This window comes from Rissa tridactyla, chromosome 1 (genome assembly GCF_028500815.1).
Source record: "Rissa tridactyla isolate bRisTri1 chromosome 1, bRisTri1.patW.cur.20221130, whole genome shotgun sequence".
Lineage (NCBI taxonomy): Eukaryota > Metazoa > Chordata > Aves > Charadriiformes > Laridae > Rissa > Rissa tridactyla.
The window spans coordinates 125,835,068-125,855,741 of NC_071466.1; the positions used below are offsets into that span (position 1 = coordinate 125,835,068).

General features: G+C 39.0%; 2 protein-coding genes across 5 annotated transcripts in view; one reads left to right on the forward strand and one right to left on the reverse strand.

Annotated features, from left to right (window-relative positions):
- CMSS1 (cms1 ribosomal small subunit homolog) overlaps positions 1-20,674 on the forward strand; it is a 242,431-nt gene that overhangs the window by 111,456 nt on the left and 110,301 nt on the right. Inside the window, exon 1 of one of the 3 annotated variants that reach the window (XM_054207582.1) lies at positions 9,402-12,411. The exons of the other annotated variants lie outside the window; for them this stretch is intronic. Within the exon in view, the coding sequence (XP_054063557.1) occupies positions 12,351-12,411 (61 nt within the window). The 5' untranslated portion in view covers positions 9,402-12,350. Of the gene's footprint in view, positions 1-9,401; positions 12,412-20,674 lie in introns of those variants that run through there. 3 annotated transcript variants of the gene reach the window in all.
- Positions 1-20,674, reverse strand: part of FILIP1L (filamin A interacting protein 1 like) — a 209,744-nt gene that overhangs the window by 109,501 nt on the left and 79,569 nt on the right. For both annotated transcript variants that reach the window (XM_054207512.1, XM_054207505.1), the window contains exon 3: positions 555-665. The gene's annotated coding sequence lies outside the window, so the exon portion shown is untranslated. The remainder of the gene's footprint in view (positions 1-554; positions 666-20,674) is intronic.

Genomic DNA, 20,674 nt, shown 5'->3' on the forward strand with positions numbered 1-20,674 from the left:
ACGACGTTGGCTATGTGAACCTACTTTTTAAATGTCAGGAGGATTCACATACTTTTTTGATAGTTTTGTTTACTATTTTTAAGTGGGGACGTTGACTTGAAAAAGTGGTACAGGAGAAATACAGATCTACTTGCAATATTTTTTTACGTTTACATTCAAAGACTGATTTGATATCTAACAAGCTTTTAATTAATTTAATCAACTAAGAGAGTCCCTTAGTAAGCTGAACAAAATCCTTTTTTTTTCCATTGCATCCTATGACTTGGGATTTAAAAGAATTGGATAAATAGAGTAATACCGACTATGTGTAGAAAGTGTGAGAAAGACTTCCAAATTTTTGCCAAGAAAGTAGGAATGGTTTGTTTTTTAAAAGATGAAACTTCTTTTACTAGTCAGTCTACCGAGTTATCTGCAAAAAGTGTCCTATATGTACAGGTTCCTATTATTTTAATTTTACTGAAAAAATAATTCATGAGAAATGAGCTTGTATTTTATTTATATTTTCCAGTAGGACCCACTTAAAAACATGCAAAAAAAACTTAAATAATTCTTACCAGTTCGGAGCTCTTATGTTGCTAGTTAGGGATATTTTCCCTAAATTGTGTCCAGAATGGACACAATTTATGTCTGGTTGTGTCCAGAATTGTTTCTCTCGTAGTATGAATCTGCAATAAAATTCAAAAGATGATTATGATTATTTTTTTTAACAAGCATAAGTAAATATTGCTTGAGAGATTCCTTTTGACTTGAGGTCTTTATTTCAGCATCAACTTGATACATTTCTATAAAATAATTTATTAAGGGTTAGACTAGATCCAGTAAAGATTCTAACATTCAAAAAGTTGCGCAGTAATAATATGCTCGTCTGACTAACTATTATGAAGTCTAGCAGATGCCTGTGAGAATATTAAATAGAGCACTCCTGTTTTACCTCTGATTTCTGTTTCATTTAGAGACTTGCTTGTTCTGCGCCTTTTTCTGTAATCTCCTATAGTTTCAAAAATATCTGTTTGCACTGTTAGGGAGTGCACAAATTCTAGTTGCTGGAACTTACATGGAGAATTTCATCTTTGGGAATTCACCGGTTCATCAAGGATCTCGAAGGGGCCTTTAAGAAGTGTAGCCCCCAGCCAGGGAGCTACAGGAGAGTGAAGAATGCCACGGTATCGATGTTGAATGGTATACTAGCAACAGTTTGTCTTTTTTATGGAGGTGTGACCAAGGAGCTCAAGTGAGGTGCAAGAGGAGATAGAGACAGGCTACTGGGAGGAAGACCTGAATGAAGCTGCACTCAGCCCTGCCACATCTTGAGGAGTGAAGCAAGTACAGTCTGTGCTTTTAGAAAATGATCCAAGGATGTAACAGAAGAGAAAGGGACAGAAAATGGGATTATTTGGACACAGGAAGGCATTTTTTGTTATTTGCTGGTAGCAACTCATTTAATACACACACACACACAGTTGTTTCAAACTGAATTATACTTTATATTTGCCTGCTGTTTCTGGAAGTTATTGCCAAGAGCGAAAACCACATAATATATTTCTAGTATTAAACCATCTATTACTGATAGATAATGACAGAGTAGAGGGAGAAGGCACCAGTTAGTCTGGGTTAGCTCATGTATTCTGGATAACTCTTTCTTGAACTCTTAGATTTCTAAATTTCTACCAGGCTAAGTTGATTTCCCACTGCTTTTTTGGACATGATGAATTGTCTCCACTCCCATGTCAATGTCAGGTAATCTCAACTACTCCCATGACGGTCTTCGTCATACTTTTTCAGGTAATATACCATTTGATCAATTTTCTATTAGCTATTATAATAAGATAACAAATACATCATGGCTGTAATAACACCTCTTAACAAAAGAAGCATTTTGGAGTTTTCAAGACTACAGATGCCCTGTGTTCTACTTACCTTTTATGTATTTTTGCTTTTTAACATTACAGGTGCTAGATTTTGGATCTGTAGTGACTTTCCAATTTAAGCTCCTAAGTTTTGGTGGTGAAGTGTGGAATTTGGTCTAAAGTCAAAAAGGGCTAACCTTTTGAGAAACTTTCTGTAATTACTGACCAGTTACTGATGAAGCCACAGGAGAGAGATAAAACCAGAATCCTGTTCTACTGATTGTTGGTTAAAACAATTTGGCTCTATTAGGAAAGTTTCTGTGAAGTGCTGTGTAAATACACTCTTTACAAAATCATCTAGTGATGTAAGATAGATTGATGGATAAACGTCCTTTCCCATATCTCCTTGACTTTTCAAGGTAATTTATCACGAAGCATATAATGAACTTGTTTTCTTGCAACAGTGAAGTTAAATGTGTTATTTAAGTTTCTTGTTTGTTTTTCTTCAAAGTATATTGCATTCGTTTTGACTAATAACAAGATGTATATAAGGAAATTCTACACTTCTGCTTCAAAGAAGAGAAGAAAATCTTTTCAGTATAGCACAATTAGATGCTTTGTGGTCCTTTTTTGTCTGTAGTCAGAGTGGGGGGTATTAAGACAATACTAGATGTGAATTGGTGCACTTGTTAAGACCAGTGACTTGTCCAATATGCTAAATTGCCAAGGAAATGATTGCGGGATCTTAGAGATTTCTTGCTAGAATTCAGCCTCCAAGCAGGGAGAAAGGAAACTTTTTACATAGTTTTCACATACTTGAGTGATACTATGATAATTTAATGCTTCTTAACACATTGTCGTAGTATTTTATTTAAGAACCAAAAAGCTCTTTACTATTTTGAGTCGCTCTTTGAGTAATGGCTTGCAGCAAGTTTAACTTTTGGCTTTCTGTTGCTTTTCTGGCAACTGTAGAGAGGTCTGTTCTATGTCTCACCCCTGTCCAAATTGTGGTGGGTTTCTTTCCTGTTCAGTTCATAGTTCCTGCCAGGTCCATGACTGTCCATTTTTGATCTTGGTGTATTCTGGTCTTTCTCCTTCATCTTTAGGCATCCAGCTGAAGCACTTGTAGGCGTTTACCTCCTCATCAAATATATAGAAGAATTTGGCACCTGACTTGTTTATCAGAAAGAAAATAAAACCTGTTTTGACTGTCCCCTTCAAAGGCTGTTCCACAGTGCACATGGAACATCAGGGAGGACAATGTCTTACTGGTCTGAAAGCTCTCTTTGAAAATCAGTGTATTTGTTAGTGAAAAAAGCAGGACTTCTTAATTGATTCTATTTATTATTTTTGTTATCATTATAAGTAAGGAACTAAGATTTTTGTTGAATTCATGTTTTAACCTTTGTGTTAGTGAGCTATTTAAGATGGGTAATTGAGAGAAGGCCTGGAATGAATGGGTTGGAAATGTCAGTTTTGTGAGTAGTTACACGTGAACGTAGAAATGTTCGAAATGACAACACACTGCTGTCTCTTGCATACTTGGAATGACGTCTACGTATGCATTAATAAACAAGCTGAAATATTGAAGTATATTGAAGAAATATTGAAATATTGAAGAAATATTGAAGGTGCATCCTAATAGTGGAAAAGGTAGGTAGTGTTTCAAAGGAGAAGGCTGTATTTAAGATGGTTAGACATGGCTTTCTTGAATGAATGGGATAAAATACTGAAGTCACTCCAATGTTGTCACCTCTCTCCACATTTATAGCCTGTTTATGTGCTCTTTTAGTAGTAGTTGTACAAGCTTCTGCTTTCTTACTGTAGTCTTGCAATCACTTTAAGAAATCCATTGGCACTGCACCAGCGGCGGTTTGGTAGGAGTTTGTGCTCTGCTCTGACTCGCTGCCCTTCATTAAGAGGGTTCAGCTTGATACTTCTGAGCCTGTTTCTGCTCCATTAAAAAGGGATAGGGGATAGCGATGCTGCCCTGCTTTGGTAGGGCGTCCTTCTGATCCGAGAGGTGCAAGAGGAGCTAGAGCCTTCTTTTTAATGGTCCCAAGAGAACCTGAATACAAACTGCGCAAAGGCCTGCAATCTCTGGAGGAAATTTAAGGCAATCCTGCTGGGACTTGATTCGGCAGCTGAGTCATTTCAGCCTGTTTTTCGACCTGTTAATAAACCCTTGTCACACTATTGCTATTGCTTTTTGTTATAGTCATTACATTCCTCTGGAGGCTCGATAGCCATTGTCTGTTTTGTTTCTTTGTTTTTGTTTTTCCTCGCTGGGGATGGATTTTTAAGTTGGCAGAGGTATCAAATTCAGTTCCCACCACCAGAAAACTGTGCATTTGCATGGGGCCTTATAACAACCATGCAAGCTCTGTTGCACGCTGCCTTGGGGAGGTAGGTATTCATACTGCGTGTTCGCATCCCAGGAGCCTGGCTACAGTAGGTGTGCAACCCAAGTGGGCTGTGGGTGTTCCTCCTCCTCCTCCTTGTCTTTCTACAGCCTGTGCTGGCAAAGTGCACGTGCATGTTGCTTCCAACTTGTGAGTAAATTCTTGAGACCCTTTTTAGATGTGGACATGGAAGGAAGCATTGCCACAGAGCAAGGAACAGGGAAAGGCCTCTAAGGGCCAGATGCGTGCTGTGGGATATTCAAGACTGTGGAAACCTTTCATGTGTGTGTAGAGGCACACACAGTCTGACCCCATGGGACAGATAAATTACGTATTTGAAAGAGTTTCTGGGAGCCTTGCTTTCTGCTGGGTGCACGTGGGTCGTTTGGAACAGATTGATGGCTTTCTCGGAGGGGACAAAGGTCAGTTTAAAATTCTTAGGTGTACTATGTAATGCAAGCTATTGACAGATTTGGGAGATATCCTTGAAGTCTTCGTCAGGGAAGGCCTTCTTTTCAAGAGAAAGCTTTGGATGCAGAATGGGAAGAGAAGTATTTGCTAGATATGTCTGAAATGTGTTTGTTTCGAAAGCCACCATTAGATTAGATGTAAACTGTAAGCCTGGTTTGTATTCCTCAAGGCAGGAGAAGATGTAATCTGTTGTTTATCAGAGTGCAGGTTTTCCCCAGGGTGCTCATATATGCTGTAGAATATGCATTAAGCTGTTGGGATTGTATCTCTCAATCTTTTCTTTGGTTTCAGAAGGTCTTAAAATAAAAAAAAGAACAATCCAGACACCCACACTCCTCCCAAAATAAACTGAAGTTGGGAAACTGTTCTTAGCACCTTTGCTGAATGAAGCACAAATAGATCACTCTTACCAACCTACCATTTTCTGGCAAACTCTGTTTATCTATATAGGGACTCTTCTGAGAGATTTTTCACTGTTGCCCACATAGTCTTTAGCTGACCTTCAAAAAGCTGATGAGAAAGGGAATAGTTGTAAGGCAGATTACTGCCTATTTCAGATTTGTGTTTACTAATGTTTTTTGCATATGACATTGAACAGCTATGAGGGACAAAACACTTTTTTGCTTCTCTCAAGTCAATGTTGGCTTTAAAGCAAGAAGCCAGGAAAGGGCCATGCCTGTTTACAGAAGTCGAGAACACCTTCAAAACATCTTGATTTGAATTTTAATGAGAGATTTAGGCCTACTGTCGTGGCATGATGGAGAAGCTTTACAAATCTTTTCTGAAGAAGATAAATGTTGTATTTTCTTTGTTATTTTGCATTCCACCAATATTCTCATATATTGTCTTAACATTTTAGCTATAAAATTAGTAATATCTTATATATGGTACTTTTAATATGGAGAAAGGGATGCCATGAATACTCAGTAAGAACAAAACAATTACCTGTTTGTAATGGATGTGACACATTTAACTATCAGTAGCTCACATGCAGCCATTGTAGTGGGTCACAGACAAAGAAGAAAAGGGAGAGATAAAATAGTTTTTTCTGACTTTGCTTTTCAATTTCTAGAGCTTTTCTTTATGATGGAAAGTTGACTTGCAACCCTGTGGTTTGAAGTCATGAAGCTAAGAAATCAATTTGGAAATTTCACGGGATTGATGCCAAGATCAAATGAAAGTGAGGGAAAAGGGAGTGTTCAATGGGAAGGGAACATTAAGAAAATAGGCAGCCTGGTTAGGAAGGCTTAGAAACAGAATGTGAACAAAACCCTATAAGCAATAGGGTTTCCATACGCTTAGAGAGACGTACGCACACATTTGCTGTGGGTGCTCTCCTGAGAATTGCTGCTGTGAAGTGGCTCTTGTGGACTTTTTTTAAATGCCGCTGCTGCTACCTGCACCCCTTGCATGTTTTGGGTGATAGTTTTCTTTGCTTCAAGAAACTTAAGGATGGTTTCATTCTGCTTTTAAAGTAATCTGCATGGGTTTTTATTTGCTTCAGAGTAAATGGAAGTAATCTGCCCTTCCTTCAAATGACCATTACTTTTTCGAGTTGTTTAAGGTGAAATAGCTATATACAATATATTAAATTATAGCTACATTTATTAAAGTGACCACTATCAATCCAGAGTGAGCAATAATTTTTAAAAGCAATTCTGAAATTTTACGTTTTTTCTTGCCCCAGTATTTCCTCTTGTCCTTCTTGATTTCGTGGAGTAACCAAGATACCTGGCTGGGACATGAATCTTTCCTAACAGTACACTTTGTACTCATTGTACAATTGATTCACAACTGTGTGCTATAAAAGACGTTAAAAACATCTAGACTAATGTGGAAATTACGTAACTGTGATGAAAACTTCAAAAGAAAGCTTGGGGTTTTTTTTTCTTCTTTGCCTTGTTTAGGTACGTGTTCGGGCTGGTTCTTTATCCGTGTGCTCTTGCATATCCTTCATATTTGTACTCTCTCAGTAACTGGTTCATCAGGAACTTTTAACGAACTACGCAATCTCACGGTGGGAAGATACCTCTTTTGGTTTTTCTTTTTCCTAGTTTTCTTGTTCTTCTAGGGTGTGGTTAGAGCTAAAATGAAATTTAGGTTGGTGTGTCCTTTTTTGACCTGCCAAAGCGTTTGTTCTGTTAGCATTGCTCTGCTCCCTGTAAATCAGACATTCTTCTCGAGTTGCGTCAGGTTACTAATGACATGATTAATGCAGGAAGGATAGGGAAGGATGACGTAGTGGCTCGTGCAAAGTTTACCTGAGAATTATCTCTAGCTCTCTACTGTTTAGTGTCTGTGTGAGTCATGGCCTGAAGCCCTGCCATTCCCTGTTCTTCAGCTGGGCAAGATCACACTTACCTCATTCTATGTATGCATTTCTCCTTTTCCTGCCAGATCTGATTAGAAGCACTTTTGTTTTAAAATCTATGTTTATGAAACATTAATACGCTTTTTACAGATAGCTGACCATAATGCTAAATGAAAAGTGCCATTAGATATCTGTGGTCCAGGCAGCTTTAGAAACTTCTCTGTCCTTATGTGAATTCTGATTTTGATCAAATAAAGTCCTTTTCATGTTCGTGGGTTTAGCAATGATAGCGTTATGACATTAGTAAGCTTTGCAACAGGAGCGTGAGTCAGTTGCTGTCTGTCAGTAAAGCCTCCTCTTTCTTCTTGTGTATTTGCGCAGATACAAGCTTACAAAATACAAATGGCGAGTTTGTGATGCTGTCTGCAGCTTTTGAAACTTCTTTGCGCTGCAGCTACAACTTTTCCCATTAAATTCATTCTACATATTGATTCCTTAAGGGAGTAGCAGGGAAATTGCTGATCAAGAAAACATGTGAGCATGTTCTTTGATACACTTGTTGTGGGCTGGCTGACTGGAGGAACCAGACTTCTTTTGTACCTGAAGATCAGTATTTGTTCTGCTATTTGTGTATATATTTTCTTTAACTATAGGTTCCTCATAGAGTGTTCGTATTCAAGTTCTACTAAATTTGCTAGAAAATGTCCTGTCAAGTGCTCTCAAGTCTCTTTTAGGAGACCAGCATGAAGCCAATGTAGAATTGGCAGGAAACACTGATTATTTTTTCAAGATTCCTGTGTTTTCTGTTTAAGACCGACACAGAGTCTTTGGCGTCCTTCAGGACTTTAGCTTTCTTCAGCTAAAACTGTGTTCTTTTCTCTGTGTGTGCCGCTCAATCTGAATTATCTTGTGCAAAAAGTGCTTAGTATTTAACAGAAGAAGGTTATGCTGAAAACAAGCTATCATTTTCCAGCCAGCTCATATCTCGCAACCTGCCAAAGCCTATATCAGGAACACAATGTGTGGGAAAAAGTTCTAAAATGATAGACAGAAAAATGTCTTGTGGGAAACCTAAATGCCATGAGACTCATTCTGTTAATAAAGAATGTTTTTACAAGCGCAGAATCATCTCCTTGCTTTTTGACATTTTCAAAAATGAAAGCTTGAAAGCGTAACATTTGTGTAGAATGTAAACAACCTTGCTACTTAGATAGGTGACATTTCTTGGAAATAACATTCCCTTAAGAGAAAAAAAAATGGTCAAAGTCAATCATTAGACAGAAAAAAACCCCCAACTTATTTCTATAAGGCATACCTCTCAACTACTTCTAATAAAGGCCATAGTGACGCCTGAGATAAAATTTTATATGCACTTCCTGATCACATTTTGTAAACATATTTTAAAGGAAAACAAACTCATCCTATGATCTGCTAGTCTCAAAAGATGCACCAGATGAGTAAATTCTTAATGTAAAAAATAATTTAAAAATCTTTAAAAAAAGCCAGTTCTCTAATGCAAAAAGCAACACCTTTTGTATGCATTGGAGTATATGCTAATGGAGTTAATGATTGTAATTGCAAAGATGCCTGAATGGAGATGGCAAAAGTTCATGTCCAGCTTAATGTTGCCTGTATTTCATTTTGCTGCTTTTAAAGGAACTGTTTACATAAAAGAGTAACATAGATTTTATTCAGTGAGTCAGTGTTTAAGAAAAACTCCAGCATATTGTTTGACACGTGCCTTTATGTAAGCTGTGTATCTAGAATCTGTCTTTCAGCTTCAGCAGTGAAATGGTATTTCTGGCTTTTGTTTTCTTCTGGCTAAATAGCCAGTGCCTTAGCTGTAGAACTGATTTTTTGCTTTTCATCTAACCCCCTCTTCTTCTGCACTTTCAACTGGAAAATTAATCAAACAAAGCTTAAAAGTTCATTTTTTTTTTCAAAATTAAAAGGCACTGAATGAAGTAAAAGTGAAAAAATAAACTGTCTCTAAACAACTTCTGTAAAACTTGTACTTTCACTTCTCCTGCAGGTTTATGAGGCAGGACGTTGCCCGCCTTCCAGTTCATGTCAAGTTGAAGTTGCATTTTGCTGCTCAAAGCAGCAAACAGTCTGCAGAGAGTGAGCGAGCTATGTCCAGCTCCTTGGCTCCATCAGACTTCTGAATCCAGTGGAAGCTCTGATTGAGGAAGAGCCCAAGAGGCAGGAAACAGATATTAACAGCAGTGTCCTGGCTCAGGTGGCCTGATAACAAGTGTACCAAGCCAAAATAACTTAGTGGGTTAGATGGCCAGGGGTATGGTTCATGGTCTTTTTTATTGGACTACTTAAATGTAGATTTACCTAAGGATTCATGTGACTTTTACACATGCTTTTCTTTGGTTGGCATTTGTGGTGTGTTGTCAAGCTTCAGGGAGCTTGTCTAGTAACACTGTGGGTCATAGTTTGTTTCTGTGTGCAGCTAGGTAGCTTTCTCCAAATGCTTTGTATGGTCTTTTTGGTACTTCAGTAGTTTTTATCCTATATTTGGCCAAAGATCAACATGCATACGGGGATGCAAAAGGCCAACATTAGAGTCCTACATATTCAGAAAAAGCCCCGTGAAGTCTCCAAAACAGTAAAGATTTAGTATTTTATTTTTGTTGTGTATGCCTTTCTTCCCGTAACCTTTTCTGGTGTAAAGGATACTTGGGTATATTAGTCATACCAGGACCATAGGAAGCCTACAGCAAACTCTTTAAATTGGGTGTTGACATCTTATCTTCCAGGGGGAGTGCACAGAAGTGCTTCTTCAAATCTGCTTTCAGATTTGTTCTGGTATCTGTTCATCAGTCGAGCAATCTGTGATTACAAGATACAAGAAGGATATGGGGAATCTCAGGGGTTAAAAAAAAAAAAAAAAAGAATAGAACAAGTGGAATTAAAGACAATTGTGATCTTGGGGGTAGGCATGATGCTCACAGGTTGTGCCATGAAGGCGTCAAAGAGAGATGGTTCATGCTTGCAATGCAGTGGAACAGTAGTGCAGAGGTCTGTGCCCGGAGCCTTTCTTTTGGCTCCCTCTGGCTTTTGAGATGGGCCCAGACACAGTCTCTGCCTTGGGATGTCTTTCAGTTCTTTTGAGACTCTATCTCTGTCAGGTCTTCTGCAGGAGCAAAGCCTTTGTTCCTGGTTCCTTTGGTGGTCTGCTGGTATTTTAAAACAGCGCCTTGCAGAGTTGTCACTGATAATGTTGAGTTTTCTGGCTTGCTGCTTCACCACCTGGGAGCCCTTGGTGAGCTCAAGTCGATAGATAGCTACAGGGTAATGCAGAGGCTTTCTGAATGCACTGTTGCTCTTTGGTTTAACAGCATGAGAAAAGTGCATAATTTAACCATCAGCGATCTTCCTTCATTCTTGTTCTAAGTTTCCTCCTGGGAATTGGGGGGTTTGTCTTGTTTTTAGAGAGGCCTGACTTTCCCTCATCTCCCATGACAGCTGCTGCAACCATTTTTCCATTTGAGAAGGTGTTTCCAGAGATAATCTCTTAAGCTTCCTGAGTGTAACTCTGTGACATTCTTAATTTGCACATGTTATTTTCTGCCATTTGTCTAGCTTTGGAAACTTCCATTTCCCAAATCCCTTTAGGAGAGATAGGAAAAAAACTCACTTTGTAAGGGTGATGAGCCACAGGTGGTATATTTGTGTTTCAGATCTCCATAACAAATATTTTCCATTTCTGACTTTACTAAAATCTCCTTGTAGGTAAATATGGGAATTTGCTGACCGTGGGTCTGTTTTAGCATCGTATAAAGGTTTTTCTCTTGTAGTGATCCTCCTAAATGTGTGTAAAAGATAACAAGAAGTCAGAAAACTTAAAACTGCTGTAGTGTTAAGAAGCTGATTCTTGGAGAGCAGGAAAATTCTTCTTCTTAGTTAAATGCTACTTTGAAAAAACAGAATGAATCTGTGTAAAAGGACTGGATCTGGTACTTCGCCCACTGGCTTGTTCTTGTAGGGAAGGAGGACTTACCTGTTTGACAGTTGTTCCCAGTCATGGGGATGGATCAGTTGAGAAACAGAGTTTTTTATTATAATCGGCTTCAATAACTTTCATGAGAATGGCTTCCCAGGTAGAAGAGAGAGATCTTAACGTGAGCTTGTGGACCTACTGAAGGTTTTTCAAATCCCTATAGGACACAAATTCACAGGAAGCCAAACCACATTGGTTCTGCTGTTCTTAAAGCTGCCTTGCTCTGTTCTGTGTTGGGTTTTTAAATCAAATTATGGTTCCCTTTGCTAAACTTTTGTTGTGTTGCTAGCTTTACTCTGTATGTTCTAGTTGCCAAAATACTAGAAACCACAAAGGGCACCAGTGTAATAAACAAGAACAAATAAGGACAGTCTGAAATGCTGTTACTTGCAGATAGTTGCCTTAATATCTGAAATAAAAATCGTTTCTGTTTTTAGTATTTATTTTAGTTACAGCTTTCTTACACCCCTATGAACTTCTTTTCTCCCACTGGAATACCAGTAAATACAAGAGGACTGCTGCTCACTCGCAGCTATTTTAAGAATCGCAAGCACTAAAAGGAAGCAAAAATTAATACTTCACATTTGAGAATGAGTTTTATGTAAAAAGTAATGCTTTTAAATTCTGAAAATTAGACCTGTTTTCAATTTTGTATGCATGTTTTTCATGGGGAATTCTGATAAAAAAAGTTTCTGACTTTTCATCTTTTCCCATTTCTGATTCTTCATCTTTTCCCATTTCTGATTCCCATTTAAGATAATGAAATAATCACCAAGATGCCTACTGTAACTAGTTATTTATAAATGGCAACCATTGGGCTTCAAAAGCTGTCATTATAAAATCAATTTAGCCTGCTAGATACCCTTCAAACTCCTCCTGATTATGTGTAAGTGCCAGCAGTATGAGAATACATTCAGTTTAAATTCAAGTCCTCTATTTAAAAGTTACTGGATTTCTGTGGTACAGCCTCTTCTTTGAAACCCTGAAGATGACCTGTTTGAAGTCTGTGTGTGCGTGAATCCTTATTACAGAATTGCTCCTGTTTTCTTTAGAAACTCATCACTTGTGTCAAACTCTTTTTATATTCCCTTGTTCCGCTGCTTTAAGACAGGTTTCCCTGTGGTAAAATGGTTTCCTTTATTACTTGTTTGTTTATATTAGTGGTGGTTTCCTTCTTAAGGTTAATTATTGTTTCAGAGAAATTGCAATTTCCTGTTCTGGTGTAGCTTGTTTTCTTTAGATTTGTTCCACGCTATCATGATGCCTGTAAAATATTGTTTGGGAATTCTTTGTGTTTTGAAGGTGCAATGCTCCAAGGGATGATTCTTAATCTTATTTACTTTCCTCTCTCTTTTCTTTCAATTTTAGGTAAGAATGACTTTTGCAGTGATTTTTTTTTTTGCTTTTGAAGAATTTCTCCTTTGGTAAAGTATTGATCACTTTTTCTATCTTCCTTTAAAAACGGTGGTATTTTTCTCTGTATTTAGGGGAGGAGGGGGAATCCTTGGCCTAGGCTGGTGCTGTGCCCTTTTAAATACTTCGATATGGTTGCTGAAGAGCATTTGAAAATTTCAAGTAGATGCTTGAGTTTTTTCTTAATATTTATCTATATGCAAGGTGATAGTACAAACGCACAAGCAAGTTATTAACTGTCACCTGCGGTAGTTTGAAGAAGTTTGAAATGGGTTTTCCTTTCATGAAGCAGAGTGTGCTGCTTCAGATTTCCTCTGGAATATCTGCATGCTTAAAGGCCTTGCCTGAGTATATACAGAAGCTTATGTAGTAGTAAGTTCTTTATTTATCTATACCCAAGAAGAGTTTAAAGCTAGATAGCATAAAGTAGGTAAGTTAAACACACTTTGTAAAATAAATGATGATTCAACAGAGTTGCAATACCAGGACTGCAGAGCTGTTTGGTTTTTTAATGTAAAACCAAAGTCTGATATGTCTTTGCTGCCTAATAATGATGTGGAGGCTGTACTGTCCTGTTTTCCCCTCCACAGCCATTACTAACTGTAGTTTTGGAAGCTTCCTGTTAAAAGGCTGCAATCCCAAGGAAATAGATCTTTCATTTAGCAGGCCTGGACACAACTTCTGATTATAAGAGAATTGGTATATTGTGGAGAGCAACGCAACTATAAATATGACTTCCTGTGCATTAGACATGTTTGCCAGTTGCTGGAAGCTTGAAAAAGGAGATCTTGTCTGGCTACAATTCACAATCAACCTATGGAGAGGAGCTGAGAACAGCAGTCCATTTCTTTTATCGGGGACACTCTTGGTTCATAGTATTGCAATTCTGCTTTTTTGTTCTTTTTCCTATACGTATGCAGTTTTAATTAATCAGTGAGTAGGCCCGGGCATGAGGTAATGCTGGAAATCAACAATTTGGATCCTGTGAGTCTTAATAGAGAGTTAATGGAAACAGAGGTATTGCTATCTCCTTGGTCAAAGTAGTATGTCATTTGGACAGTATCTAAAGGCAGGCTCTGGGCTGCTGTGTACATAATATTCCTTTGGGTTTTGTCTGTTTTTAGAAGACCAAAACTAAACCAAAAAATAGCGTAATTCATACTGGGAAATAATCCTGATCTTTAAAATCCTCTGGCTTCTGTATTGACACAACTTAGTCAGAAGGACCCTCTGTAGCCATTCAGTCTGATCCTTTGTGTAATGTAAGGCAAAAATCTCTTGCTTATTATTCAGACAGATTTTACGTGGGTTTCAGCCTCCAATAGAGTTAATGCAAGTTGTGTGAATTTTAATTTTCTCAGATCTTAAATGTGCTTCTTCCTTGCCATTCCATCTGAAAGGCAATTAGTGATGTTTTCAAATGAACTCTGGAGTTCGAGATGGTTCATTCCACGAGAGAAAGCTTGTAGTTGCCTAGAAGTGGGTGCATGGTGTTCATCCTTATCTTCACTGCTCCCCACACAACTGTTTCCCAGGTGGCAATGAGGAAGAGGTGGGAAGCAGTGTGACAAGGAGGGGAGGGTAGAGAGGCAGCGACACTGGTGGCATGAGGAGTAAGGAAAAGGTATGAAAAAGCTGGCATCAGTGAGTCCCTGCTTCAGAGAGGTGAGAAAACACTGACCTAGGATTTAAAAGGTAGGATTCCTCCAGTTGTTCTCTACATACTGGCCTTGCCATGTTCTTATTTTTAGGGTAACCAGACTTTGCAGTGATTCGAGCTCATAGGTGGCGGTTCTCAGCTGATGGGGGAAGCACATGAGTTCCATCTCCTGCGCACACTCTAGCTCATGCGCTCTTTCTCTCACTGTTGTCCTTTTCTGTCAGTCTCTTTTCTTGCTTAAAGACTTACCACATTTGAGAGTTTGAGGCTAAGCAAAGCTTTAATTACCAGGCAAGAGCATTGCATTTTTTTCCCTCTGTCAGCTACCCTCCTCCGTAGGCTCTTCCTGCCTCTGTCCAAACTGCCATGCAGCGTTACATTCTCCACAGAGGACCAGAAATCCGAACATTGTGGCACCTGCTCTGGGCCACAACAGAAGTAGAGAGGGAATGTTGCATCAGTGTGCAGTGCATGTACATGTACTGCACACACAGCACAAGCCTGAGACATATGGATGGCCTCGCTACAGTGCAATTGTCTTCCCCCCCGGCCCCGGCCCCGAATAGACATTAGCTTGGGGGCAGGGAGGAAAGAAGAATCCTCTGTGAAAAAAACATAGATTTCACTTCCTTGAGATCAGTTTTTGCCCTGGTTTTATAAAGTCACTTTATGTCATTCAGTTAAGAAAGTAGCGTATGGTCCTACATTTTGACTACAGGTAGAAACACTACTTTCTTTCAGCTGAGTTCTGTCCTGTGACCTAAAAGAGCCATGTTCCTAAAAACGAACAATCTATCTTTTCTGAAGGTTTTCATTGTCACCAGGCTCATAATCTGGGGTGGGGGAAAAATTGAAGTATGGAGTGCAGATTATTTATTTTGAAGTATAAATTTAACTATAAATATTCTGAGTTGGGTTTTTTTTGTTTCACCAGTCTTTGATTTTCGTATCCTTTCCTGAGCTTTCCTCTTTAATTAAAAAAAAAAAAAAGTAAAAATGAGTTAAATATAGATGTAGATTACATCAGTTGGTCCGTACTACTTACATTTTCTACAAGGATAGCAGTTTACTGCCAAAATATGACTCAAAAGATCAATAGCAAACAATCTGTACAAGTTTACACAAGAGAACTGAAGTATGTCATTCCGTAAGCATTGTGTTTTAAAAGCACACATTGCAAAAATAGATACTTCTTTGGGAAGGCTGCTTTCTTAATTTTCACTGTTGCTTTCAGAAGTATGTCCAAATAGTTACAGGTTTGTTTTTTTCCCCCTGATAAATCTGTTGCTGCATACTGAGAATCTAAGGGAATTGCAAGGGCTATGGCTCCAAATGCTTGCACTTAACAGAGTTCAGTCATAATGTTTCTGTCCACAACGACAGTCTTAAATGAAAAATAAAAATTCTTAATTTACAAGTTTGCATGTTTATTGTAACAAAGAACTCAAATGGAGTTCTGAAAAATGCTTTCCCATTTAAGGATACTCTGATCGTGGTGGTTATGGTTGTGGGAGGTGCATTTGCCATGTCTTTATAAAGATTGTTATGCAGTGCATGTAATATTTAATGTGCTTTGATTCCTTAAAAACCCTTTGGATTATTTAATTTAAAATCTAAGTATTAAGAAGTGAATGACGCTTTCACTTTGTGCTTGGTTATCATTCTATACAAACTTATTTGTAAAACATAATACTACACTAATAGATAAATCTCTCATTTTTCTATAGTCCTTTTTTGTTGACAGTGTCAAACATTTTGCTCCTCAGTCATTGCCTTTATAGTTCTAATCCTCCCTATGTTGGTCCATTTAGCAAATCAAATGTCAGAAGGGAAAAGGAAAGCAAGCTGCCTATTCCTTTCTTTTTTAATCTGAGATTAAAAAATTACATACAAATCTCTCAAGCTCTAGGAGGAAAAACTTGCAGTTTAGGAATGAATCCTGTTCCTTTTGTTCAGCTCATGCTTTTTATTAAACTCTTTGGCTCTTAATTTAACATTATCTACCCAGTTAACTGATAGTCAAAGTCTCCACAGCATTTCCAACAATTCCAGAGGCGTCCTGTCGATCTACGGATAGTAATGTTTGATAGCACTGGGTTTTTTTAGGCTGTAAATGTTTAAGCATGTCATAGCTTTTAGATTTGAGAAAAAGCATGCATTTTAGAAAAACAACAGGGAAGAGAGAAGTAGAAATTGGAAAATTAAAAATTGGGGTAGGTAGGAAAGAAGGGCAATTCAGGTAGTCAGGGGTTTCAGCTCTGGGTTTACTGCTGAGTGTTCCTTAAATTTGGCACTCGTCTTTTGAGGGTTGTGAGAAGAACCTTCATTATTCTTAGCAGTTTACCCACCACAAAGTTTTGTTCTTCTTTTACAGAGGACTTGTCAAAATGCTATGACAACTAGGCTGGTTTTAGACAAACAGACCCTGGCTCTAAAAAGACAGTAAGTCTGCAAGTCAAACGTGGAGGGCAGCCATTGGCACTGGAAGAAGTAAGAAACCACAGATTGTTTTCTCGTTGGATGAAGAGCTTAAAGCAACGTAAAGTTAATTGAAGAATTCCTTGAAAGTGAAGTCAGCCTAAAATAAAAGCTTAGGGGTCTATAATTTACTAAATGTGAAGGCTTTGTAAGCAGTAGTGAACCTAAAAGTTTGAAAAGAACATATTTTAGTAAACATATCTGGCTTGTGTTACAGACTGTCCTGTTTTAATTATTTGTCCAAATAATGTAGATTTGCAGTAGGATCTCTAATTAGGCACGGTTTGATTTATTGAGCTGGCCCCATATAAACCATGATGTCATGCTGTACTGCTCAAAATTACAGCTCTGCTCTTGCAGTTTAAAGACGATTATTTTTAACTTTGGAATGTTTCAGTTTTGTGCATCTTGGCTTTTGGCTTTGTGAACTTAAGATGTTCTCTGCTCCCCTCCTCCTCCCTCCCCCAGATCAAAGCAATTTGCTGTAATGTAACCAGAACAAAACCCATTGAAACGGACTTCTGAACACTCTTGGCTTTAAATGTTGTTGGTAAATAAGAAGAAAGGCAAGAATATTCATGTTTGCTGTCAGTGGGGTTGAGAAATAGGTACAGTAGGTATTGAACTATGTTTTGCCAGGTGTCCAGATGCTGATGCTGTTCCAGAGCAGGAATGCTTCATTTATGTCTCTATAAGGTCTTGGGTTTCTTTTGATGCTCTAATTGAAGGAAAAGAAAAAAGGGAAAAAGAAAAAAAAGCAGGGTAAGAGGGAAGGGAGAGAGAGGCAGGATCTGCACTGCCTGTTACTGCAGGTAATAATTATTTACTAGGAACAGGAACTCTCACGCACATGAGTTTTTACTCATGTGTGTTGCATTTTCTGCTCGTTTTCCATTTGAATAGGAAAATTGGCCTTTAGTTAAACCCAGGTCTGTTCCAAATGCAAAGGGAAGGCTTTTCACAGGAGGGTTTCTGCATTTCCATACAGAGGAGGTCTCACTTCTGCAGAAGTGAGCAGCATCCCTTCCTGCCAGCATCCTTGATCTGGACTTGCGGGCAAAGGGACAATGCACAGCAGGGTGTGGAGGAAGGGAGGACTCAAAGTTAGGTCAGAGTACAGTCTCTCCTGCCAACCTCTTCTAGCATGTTAAGAAAAGACCAGGCATTTCAGGGCACAAGGAGTCTTTCTGTGGAGGTGTCAAGACTAATTTAGGCTAGGATGGAGCCTGACAGCAAACTGGGGAGGGAACACGAATAAAGGCATGGAGGTGTGGCACTTGGTTACCAGTAGATGTCAAAAGGTGGGAGTTGTGCTTGGGAGGCAGTAGCTGTGGCAGAGAAAGCCAGACTCCATTTTCTAACAGAGCAACGAGGAGAGTTTTCAGAGTGGATGGGACAGAGTGGGATGGGAAGGTGAAAATGTCTTCCTGTGGATTTTAAAGGGAAGACACGGTGAGCTGCCCGTGGTAATGATTGCAGTGTTTCAGACTCGCGTAGGTTGACAACAATGCACGTTGAGTCATTGCAAAGCTATACTTCTCATGAGGAGCCTTGATTACATAGCAGCTGACTCAGTTTCTATGCTATAAATTGTGTACATAAACTAGATTACAGCTTAAAAGACTCATAAAAAGTCATGGGATTTCTTAGGGTTTTTTATAAGGGTATTCTCAAATGAGTATCACATTTTTAATATAATCAGTTGTTGACTAATGTATTGGGTTTAGATGTGTAACTGCTTTTAGTCGTCCTATAACTAGTTTCAGTTTAGCTAATGAAGGTTGGAGAGAATGCTGCTTGGGGGGGAAAGGGGAAAGGAGTTCATTCTCTCTGCTCCGGTGCCAGTAAACATAAATGTATGGAAAGTATGTGCAAGTTTGCTAACAAATGGTATGTATAGTGGAAAGATTTCATGTCTGAGTTCACTTTAAAAAAGTACATATTAACTTGCTTGTTTTGACCTGACAAAGTGGCCAACTGAAAACAAATTTAACTGTTTAGAACAAGATGAAAAGCTTAATCCTTTGAGTGTTCAGGTCTCCGGTTTGCAGTCAGTAGCAGGGGGCCTGGAATGTCTTATTGTAACATAATATCAATAGAAATGTAATGAAGTTTAACATTCATCGAGTTTCCATCTCTTGTTGATTGCAACTCTCTGGGAAGCTTTTCACAGTGTCTGAAATCTCTGAGAACAGCCAGCTTTTGGTGACGAGCAGACCACCTGTCTTGTTTTGATGAAATTAAAGTGGTAGATTCCACGATGAGAAGCTCGTGTTTTGTCTTGCATTAGCAACAAATATATATATATATTTTTTTTTTAATCACAAAATCTGAATATAATCTCTTTCCAGAATGGTAATTAGCAGATAGTTGAAATGGACCTTGCCATGAGAGTCGAGTGACTATCATCCACTGTGAGTGTGTCTGCACACATGCACACACGTGCAGTGGTTTTGTCCTCACTTTCTTTAATGGATCTGGCAATATACTTGGCACTGAAACACAAACAGTCAGACCTTAAGGAACTTATGACTGACAGCAGTTTAATTCTTTTCTGTGTAATAAATGACTGAGGTAGGTTTAACTATTTTTTTTTTTTTTTTTTTTTTTTTGGTGGCAGTTCTTTTCCTGACATTTACTTGCTAAAACTGGTCTTGGAACTTAGAGGAACAGCTTGCCTCTGAGAGGCATAACAGCTTCTCCATCGCTACATCTTGTCATTACAGCTTGGACATTCACCCACAAGCTGCCTCACAACTCTGAAGTTACAGGTTTGAAATGACTTAGTGAGGATCTTTAGCCTGCAGTGTATGATGAGGTGATCCTAATGGCCAGACAAGATAAGATGGTGATGATGACTGTAGTGAGAAACTACACAGCGAGGTGGGACAGGAACATGCCTGCTGTGATACCTCTGGAATTGCCAGGAGGTCACCCGATGGAAAGTAATGGCACTTTCCAGTTACAGTACTTCCAGTAGCTTCCTTTTCCTTTTGCTCTACAGTGTAAAGCTGTTTAGTGTCACATAAAAAAACAGTCTCTTCAGTAACACGTGCCTGAAATTATTTTCTTGATACTGATGCCAAAAACCAACTGGGATCACAGCATACAAAAGTACTTGAACAGAGAGATGGAGGTGATCAAATCTAGTGCACAGGGAGTCAGTCTCATGAATGTGAAGTCATGTGAATGACACGAAGGCACAGGGAGGAACACATCTGGCAGCTGTGTAATTTGAACAAGTCCCTTGGCATTGAATAATGGTATGGTGGTTGCGTACAAGAACTTACCACGCACCTCTTGCGATATTCCTCTACCCCCTCATTCGCACTTTCTCAGATGTGATTGTTCTCTGGCCCATTTTAGGTAGAATGAGCAGGCTCAACCAAAAAAGCTGAAGGAGCTCATCTGTGCTAACCTCTCTTGGGTGGAAACGATTAGGGAGTGATCATGCAAGCGGCTCAGCTTGCCTTGTGGTGGTGGGTAGGAAAGAGGAGACGTCCTCTGAGGAGAGGTGACTCCTGGCAGAGGGTGCATGCTCACAACCAGCGATAGCGTCTGCTCTGTGTCTGGGGTTTGAGAAGGCAGGTACGCATAGCTTATCACCTGACTGCAGTATTTTAGTTTGCTAACTCGAGCGTGGTTAGCAGAGAAGCTGTGAAGCCAGAGGTCAGAGTGCAGGCTGTATGAAAGCTTAACAGCGTAAGTGGCCGCACTCTTAAAGGCAGACTACTGCACTTGTTGGCAGACGTTAAAAATAGCATGGCTTTGGTTTTGGTGTTTTGCAAGACCAATTCTGCCTAGCATAGTGGAAAGCGTGCTTTTCCTCAAATGCAGCTGCAGTTTTGACCGAGTGAAACTTTAGCTCATTATTGGTTATATCTAGAATTCAGGAGGCAATGCTAGGATGATTCAGCTTCATTAATTAAAGCTCTCGCACCATCCTGGGAGGCAAGTTTAGAGAGGAGGAAATGGAGATGAGTAGCCTAAAGGTGCAGAGGGGAATCTGCTTCAGAGATGAAATTAAACTTTGGCTCTAGGCATCGTGCCTCTGGAAATTCCTAAACTACTCGAGTTTCA